At 31.1% G+C, this 8,380-nt stretch overlaps 1 protein-coding gene and 1 long non-coding RNA gene across 2 annotated transcripts; one reads left to right on the forward strand and one right to left on the reverse strand.

Annotated features, from left to right (window-relative positions):
• Positions 1 to 936: 936 nt before the first annotated feature.
• Positions 937 to 1,814, forward strand: LOC105114214 (uncharacterized). Its single transcript, XR_840084.1, has 2 exons — positions 937 to 1,330; positions 1,407 to 1,814. It is a non-coding gene; the product is annotated as an uncharacterized LOC105114214 (long non-coding RNA).
• On the reverse strand, positions 1,553 to 3,347 carry LOC105114213 (BTB/POZ domain-containing protein At4g08455-like). The gene is made up of 2 exons (XM_011010698.1): positions 2,812 to 3,347; positions 1,553 to 2,237 (listed from the first exon to the last, which is right to left on the reverse strand). The coding sequence occupies exons 1-2, from the start codon at positions 3,094 to 3,096 to the stop codon at positions 1,767 to 1,769; spliced, it is 756 nt and encodes a 251-aa protein (XP_011009000.1). The 5' UTR covers positions 3,097 to 3,347; the 3' UTR covers positions 1,553 to 1,766.
• Between the last annotated feature and the right edge of the window lie 5,033 nt (positions 3,348 to 8,380).

Below are 8,380 nucleotides of genomic sequence, written 5' to 3' on the forward strand. Positions count from 1 at the left end.
CATTAAAAAATAATTTAAGCAAAAGTAATTTTAAAGTTTTTAGAAACTTCATTTGACATACAATTTCAAATGGCCCTTAAAATTATCCATGAACATCCTATGTTACAGGGGAGTGTTGTGATAATTAAAAAATTAGGTTACCTTATATACTTAGCTAATTAGGTCATCCTTAATCTAGTTTTATTGCTCTTAGTTGAGTTTATTAATTTCCAACCTGTTTTGGTTTCATCTAGTGATAGTCATTAAATGATGTTATTGGGGTATCATGGGGAGACTTGTCTAGCTGTTGTCCTTGAATCTTCACAATTTGATCAACCTTTATAGTAATATGTTGTAATTGTTGATCAAGTTCTTATAAAACCTTTTATTATGTCTATTGGTTATGTTGTTGTTCTTCCAAAACAATTGTTACATCTTGATTTCATCAACACTTGGTTTTAATACTAATTTTGTAATAAAAATGTAAAGCTGAAAGGAATTGGAATTGGAATTGATAATATTAACTAAAATGTAAAGTTATTGAATAAAAATTAGTAATTACAAGGGTAAAAAAGGAAAAAAAAAGTTGTTTAGGCTGGTTTGAGGTAGTTTAGACCTTCCAAGATTGAGAATTAGCACTGAGTTCTTCCACAAGAAAAGTTTTAGTTAACTAATACAAATGAACTTAAATTGATTATTTCAATTTAAATGAGTGTTTGGTAGTGTGGTAATTGTTACTTTTCAAATAATTTTCCATGCCGAAATGCATGTCAATAATATTTTTTTATTTTTAAAAAATTATTTTTAATATTAGCATATTAAAACGATTTAAAACGTATAAACCATATTAAATTTCAACAAAAAAATTGAATTTTTTGGGAATGCGGGTGGAACTGCGTTTCCAAACTGTTTCTAAATGTGATGACAATTTGAATTTAAATAGATAGAGTTGTTTGGGATGATTTTATTGAATAAAAATTAGTAATTACAAGGAAAAATAGAAATTAACAATTTACTTCCACAAATGCAATATCTCGAGTATCATGCTTGAGATGGGATGGGTCGAATTGCCAAGGACTGGAGGAACCGTTTATATACGTGGCACTGTATCTGCTGTAGCCTTATAGGCGAGCTTCAAGAGATAGCAACTGCCTTGAGATGGTGGTGCACACTTGGGGACATAGGCGAAGGCCCCCGTGCGAGCTGGAACATTTTTCTCTGCGATAAAAGGGCGCCATCAGTTTGTCTTATTGGTTCCCTGAAAATGGGAGTCCTGTCCTTTTTGTTAGCGTAAACATTTTTGTACATCAGCAGCAATTCATCACTAACTGCAATGGTTACCACCTCACAAGTATGTTAGTCATTCACACAGATGCGCCGACAGGAAAAGTGACCTTAACAAGTAAATGAATTGAGGTGCTTCTAAGTTAAAATCTTTTTTATTTTTTTGGTAGATTCATGAAAGCACAGGAGTGACATTAACAAACTGGATTGACGAGGGGCTGAATTAACAAAACTGCAAAGGACAGAGGACAAACAGGGACGGTATGCCAAGCTATAAAATGGAAATTGATCGTAAAACCATTTTCATAATCTAATCAAACAGTATCATTAATTGGTCTAGTTACCATGACTGACCAAAGCTGTCATTCCACACGCCCTTACATATCCTTCATAAATGCCCAACAGTGTTTACACTAGCGAAAACTTTACCGGGATAAAGAAGTACATCTTTACATCAACAATCCATGAGCCATAAACAAAAATGATCCTTGTTTCAGATTTGCCTATGGCTTCGTGGAAGAGGAATCCTTGTGCGCAGCTGTATTAATCTGTTTGGACAGGTATGCTTCATAAATCTCCACGACAAGCCGGGGATCCTTTTCCACAAGCTCCATGTACTCCTCCCGCTTGGTAAGTTTATCCATGTTGTCAATGATGAATAACAACGCTGCTTCAAGCATATGCTTTGCATTATGCTGATGGGCAAAGGCATAGCTCACGACTGAGTTTTCCCAGTTTAGTTTTGACACCAAAAACTTCTCACAATAAGACTTGAGATGCTTCACCTGATATTTTTCGGCCAATATTAAAAGATCATAGGCCATCTGCTCATCAAGGCACGCTTCAGCAGTGTAAAAATAGTTGACAAATGTACGAAGTGCATCATATGATACATCACTAATCTTGATGGTACCACTCCGGCTTTCTTCCATCTCGTTCTCAAGCATTGCCTTGAAGACTGGGGAACGGCTCACCTGATCACAAAAAAAAATAAAAATAAAAACGTTAATCAGTAGTAAAAAACTAAACAGGTGAGCATTTGGCATAACACATCACCAGATCATCTTGTCCAGTATGAAATGGACATGCGGGGATACCTCTTGTTTAGACTAAAACAGGAACAAGTTGAAGGCAAAATTGATAAATTGTCTCCCATGGTTCGTCAGTTCAAGTTCTGTCTAGTTTGTCAGAAAACAGGCTACAATGTTAATGGGGCCGAACTTAAGGGATATCTCCCTCCCAACCTACTACGTCTCCATCAAGCTATTTGACAAACAAAACCAGGCTTGAAATGGGATTTCTATTCCAGGAAGGTCATTGAACAAAAGCATGCAAATAATACTAGCCAAGTACGCATTTGAAATGAAAGCGATTATCTCACATAATTACAATAAAGAGAAAGACATACATATCTAGCAAGTGCCATGATCATTGACGAATCAAGAGATAGTGGAACTCACTCAATCAGGACAGGATCAATCAATAAATTGCAAGTCAATTACCATCTAATTGATCAAGAATAACAAAATTGGGGAATTGATTATTTACCAAAACGGCCTTATGAGCAGGGACTGGGACAGATGGCGCAGTCCCGGTAAGTCCATCATCGGAGGAAGCAACCAAAACGACATCAGTGAAACAAGGGCCAGCAGAGGAGCGGTGAGTGATGTGGTGATCGAGAGGAGACCAGAAACGCAAGAAGGCAACTTTAGCTTTGAGATCATCGATCTCTCTTTTAAGCTCTTCTTCAGTCTCGCTTGCTTCCTCATAACACTCTTTGCAAGTTCCAGCATCGCATCTACCGTAGTACTCCTTACAAGAAATGCACCTCATCGTTTCGGAATCGGATCAGTATCGCTTTCAGTCTCCACCCGGGAGGACGCTGTACAGCGGTGGCCTCTCATTATTTTTTGCTGGGTTTTGTACAGCAAAAGGTGGGATGCCGTGCGATGGGGGGTTTTAATGAATTGGAGGTGGCTGGAAGCTTTGATTGATGCCTGATGGGGGCGTGGGTGCGGGTGCGGGTGCTTACGCTCACAGTGCAGACCGCAGAAAGCGCAGGTAGAGATAGAAATAAATGGGTATTCTTTATTTTAATCATTATTATTTTGTTAGCTCCGCTTGATGTTTTGATTAGTTTTTTTTTAAAAAAAAAAAAATCGCCTGTCGCTCTTTATAATTTGTTTAAAATAAATAAAATAACTTTGCAACCTAAATTTTGCCGCGCGTAATACTTTACACGTGTATCTAAAAAAAATTAATAAAAAATATTTCATTAATTATAAGTTTGCTTTTATTTTCTATTTAATCATTAAAAATCCTCTATATTAAATATTACTAGTTTTTCCATTGAATAAAAAAAAAATCATAGCCATCTTCTTTCCCAATATATCAAACCTAGTCATCACCTTCCTTTCCATGTAATTTCTCATCTATCAAAAAAATCCTTACAAAACCCTTGCTATTATTTATATTTCTCTTTATTTATAGCAATCAACTATTATTGTTAACGGTAACAAGCCTACCATATTTAATAGCCATAATTTACATATTCATTAATCATAATACTAATCAATTGTTATCATCAACAACTAGATCAGCTTAATTTATTATTGATAACCTCTCCAAATTAAAATTCTTGTCCTTCTCACTAAGAACTTGTCCTTGTTATTTGTCAAAATTAAAAACATAAGCTCAAAAGTCATCAAGAACTATATCCATCAACAACCAACTTGTCATTAAAAAATCTTAACAGAAAAATAACACTGTTTTATCTCTAACCAAATCTTTCTTCCTAAACTCCCACTCATCCATTCTAGAAGTTCAATAATCATAATAACTGGAGCTTCAACATCAACATTAGTTGGAGTTACAATGTTAACTGTAGCTAGAGCTTCAATAATGATAATAATTGGAGCTTTAGCAATAATGATGATAATTGGAGCTTTAGCAATAATGATGATAATTGGAGCTTTAGCAATAATGATGATAATTGGAGCTTTAGCAATAATGATGATAATTGGAGCTTTAGCAATAATGATGATAATTGGAGCTTTAGCAATAATGATGATAATTGGAGGTTCAACAACAACATCTTTTATTATAGCAATAACATCATTTTTTTAGTATTGAATGTCAAAGCCAAATTTAAAGCTTTCAATGCCAAATAAGAAATAAGAGAGGCATAAAAAATAATTGATTTAGTTGAAAACTATAACTTGCAAAGTTGAGGTGATGGCAACGAACAGGGGCGGAGTAAGAAAAAAAATTAAGGCCAAATTAAAAGAATTGTTTTAAAAGGGTTAAAATTTTAATTATTTTATACAAGGGAGGGGCTGGGAAAATTTTCCTTACAGGGGCCCTGGTCCCTACTAGCCCCCCTTCCTTTTACCACTAGTAACGGATATTGTCTTTGATTTCTCAACATTGAAGTTGTTCCATCAAGAGAAGAGATATTGTTCTTGATGAACAGTTTTAGTGGTGCAAAGATTGAGAATAGGATTGAAAATAATTCTTATTGAAGCTTTAACCGTTGATATTGTAGTTCAATCAGATTATAAAAAATTTGCCCAACTCTCAATTTCATAGCAAGTGATAAGGGATGACATAATTGATTATGTTGTTGATAAGATAAACTAGATACTTAGGTTTATAGAGAATCAAAAAATGATTCAAAAGATCAGAGTTCTTCCAAAGCTTTAATTTATAGGTTTTTCAAATGCTTTTGAAAAGAGGAAAATTGTATTTGAAGAAGAGAAAATTTTGATTTGTCTTTTGTTTGAGTTTTTTGTATATTATATATATATATAGACAAGTAGTTTGATCTTTTCATTCAATTTAAAAATTTTGGTTGATCAAAGATTCAAAGAGTAATTTTTGAAAACTTTGTAGACAAATGCAGTTTTAACCAAATTCTAAGATGCTAAGAGTAATTTTTTTTTTTCATATTTTCAAGCAGTGCTCTTATTCTTGTTATGATATATACTTTACAACAAGTAATTTCTTAAAATTCATATTTACCATCAAATTAAAAAAAAAAACTAGTCATCACCTTAATCCTTTTTCTCATTACTAGAATCTAGTCATCCAAACTTAACAATCGAACAATGGAATGACCAAGCTAGTATATGAGCTATAACATCTAATAATGCGAGCATCAATGTGAAATCACCTACTAACACTAAAAATTCAATAAACAACTTGAAATTCTTTTGTTCTTTCTATCAGAAAAGATGATGTCAAAACCTATAATTAAACCATACATCTAAACTAAGATCTACTACATGGTTCATCATATGAATAAATCTAGTAAATCTTATTTGTACATGAGCAGAAGTGGATGAAAATAGATTTAAACAATATGAACAATGGGTGGAAACAAGCCTAAAAATGTTTGACCATGACCTCCTTATCCTGTTCTTTTATTATGGTTTCTATCATATCCTATTCCATAATGAATATAATCTTACATTGTTACACTTAATTTTCTAGCTTTATTTGACTCTGAAAGTATTAAGAATGTTTCTCATTCAACCTATGCTTAAGGACCCATCATATTAGAAAAACACTTTACTAATAAATTTCATGTACATTTTTCTTTCTACTTTTGTCATCCTGTTACTTACACAAATTAGAACAACACCCAGTAACATAGAAATCACCATGAATTTAGCTTTCTTCAAATTCAAAATCTACCCAAAAATCATAGCTCTCTTCCTTGTTAAATAAAACCAAAATCAATCCATAAAACAAACTATAATCTTTGCCATTAGCATATCTCGAAATAGACACCTAATGAATATTGCAAACAACCCACCTTCCTCATCTTATCCATTATTTTTTTCAGTAGACATCTAATAAATATTGAAAATAACCTACCTTTCCCATCTTATCCACTAATTTTTTAACATCATTAGTTTTATTTTTTTAAGGCCATAAGGTGTTGTGGATTGTTATTGATGATGACGATTCAATTTTGTATGGGAGAAATCTTTAATTTGAGTTTTTTCTCTCTCTTCATAGAAGAAAATAAATCCATGTCCCCACATCAATATTCTATGTGATAATGTCAAGAAATATTCTTAACCCATTTAACAAAATGAAAACAAAAAAAGAGGATTTTTTTTTCAAAAAATTTGGTCTTTCACATAAAGTTTAGTTTTTTTTAGTTTGCAAGGATTAGATATTGACCTAATAATTTCTCATTCTTAGAAGATTTATGTTTGATTTGGTGATTATGTTTAGAAAAAAGAGAAAATGGTGTGTGAAAAAGAGAGAATCTATCACTTGAAGAGAAATGGTTTTTTTACCAAACTATAGGATGTTAAAAGTAATTTTCTTTTAATTATATGATTAAAAAACAAATGCTTGTAAAATCAAGCATCAATCTTAAAATAGATGTTTATTTGATACCATTATAATCCTATAAAAAGAAATAAAAAAACTAAATTATAAATTATATTTCCTAACTAAGTCAATATTGAAAGGTGAAATAAAAAAAATTAAAAGTTCAAAAACAAAAAAATAAAACATATCGGGTTTTGTGGATAAACCTAATAAACTCACAAATCAAGGGACTCATATCAACATATTAAATTCGTAAATTAAGTCATGGACTCCTTTATAATTAATAACTTGTTTTTTAAATTATTCTTTATTTAAATATATGACAATAAAATAAACAACCACAAAATTATGCACCAACCTAATAGAGGGACTTTTTTGAAATAGTTATAACTTCATAGAAAATAAAACAAAATAAATTATGAAACTCAAATCTTAATTAACTCAATATAAAATGATAAAATGATAAAATTAAATTCATTGAACTTGCGAACTGGATCAACTTGCTAAACCTGCAAGGAAGTACATGAACCTTATATATTTTAATTACACGGTTTTTCTCTAACACTATTTTTTTTAACTATATGATAAAAAAATGATCATAAAATTAAGTTTAATTAAAAAAAAGGGTATTCCACCACCTAGGCAACTTAAATTAACCTACAAAACCCACAAACTAAATCATTAACTCTATAAAATTTAACAACTTGATTTTTTAAAAAATATTTTTTTATTTAACTAAATGTTACTGTAGTGTCTATGGACACCACAATAACTAGATAGAAAAAAACAAAATAAAAGGAAACAAATTATAGAATTTAATTTTTAACCAATCTAATACTGAATGATGAAATAAAAAAAACTTTTAAAAAATCAATTAAAAAATTTTAGGATAAAATCAAAGAGATTTTAAAAATAAAAGGACTCAACTAAAGAAAAAATAGAAAAGTGACAAATATAAAATAATAAATTAAAAAAATATAGGACTAAATAAAAAAATTTAAAAATCAAAGAACTAAATAAAAAAAAATTAAAAAAATGTTTGACACCTGTTTCACATACGCCAGGGCTCGCCCACCTTCGGAAGGCACATAAGCCTTCCTATGTTCTTCAATTGATATCTTTATTTATGTCATTGGAATCGTTTATGAGTTTTTCTACCTGTAACGCAGTGCATATTGCTATAGGAGATTTATTGTGGCTCTAACAACCTTTTTTTTTTCTCTGTATTTTTTTCCTCTCTCTCTCTCCTTGCCTTTTTCTATGACTGGCTTATTTATATTTCTCCTCTAGGCCTTAATGTTTTTATATTCTTCAATTCTAGTCCTTTGATTCTTAATTTTTAGAAAAATAAAGAATTCAAATAATATCTCGTAAAATATAGTACTAATCTAATGCTGGGATATTTTTTCAATAACATGATAACCATATAAAAAAAATTAAAAAAAGTATCAATTCTAAATCTCAATAACACATAATGTAAGGACTAAACTAAAAAAATCAATAACAAAATTAAAAAAAACCAAAATATAAAAAATAAATTTACAAAGTTAATGGGTTCTGATGAACAACTTTTTCCTCACACTGTTTAGTTTTTGTTGTAATTTTGTATCAAAACAGAAGGAGGATTAAAATTTTATAGGAAATTACAATAAGATTTTCATGAGCAATGGTGCCCTTCTTCAATTGTTTATTCTTGGCTAAGAGTTCATCTTTACCACAGCCCCGTCTGGCTTCGATGTAGCGATGATCTTCGAGGCCATGCAGGGAGAGA

The sequence above is a fragment of the Populus euphratica genome, unplaced genomic scaffold (assembly GCF_000495115.2).
Source record: "Populus euphratica unplaced genomic scaffold, PopEup_1.0 scaffold691.1, whole genome shotgun sequence".
Taxonomy (NCBI): Eukaryota; Viridiplantae; Streptophyta; class Magnoliopsida; order Malpighiales; family Salicaceae; genus Populus; species Populus euphratica.

Bases quoted from the DNA above. Each gene is read 5' to 3' on its own strand.
- LOC105114213 (XM_011010698.1), bottom strand. From the start codon at position 3,096: ATGAGGTGCATTTCTTGTAAGGAGTACTACGGTAGATGCGATGCTGGA. The intron at 2,238-2,811 runs GTAAATAATCAA...TTTTGTGATCAG, and splicing joins CTGCTCATAAGGCCGTTTTG to GTGAGCCGTTCCCCAGTCTT.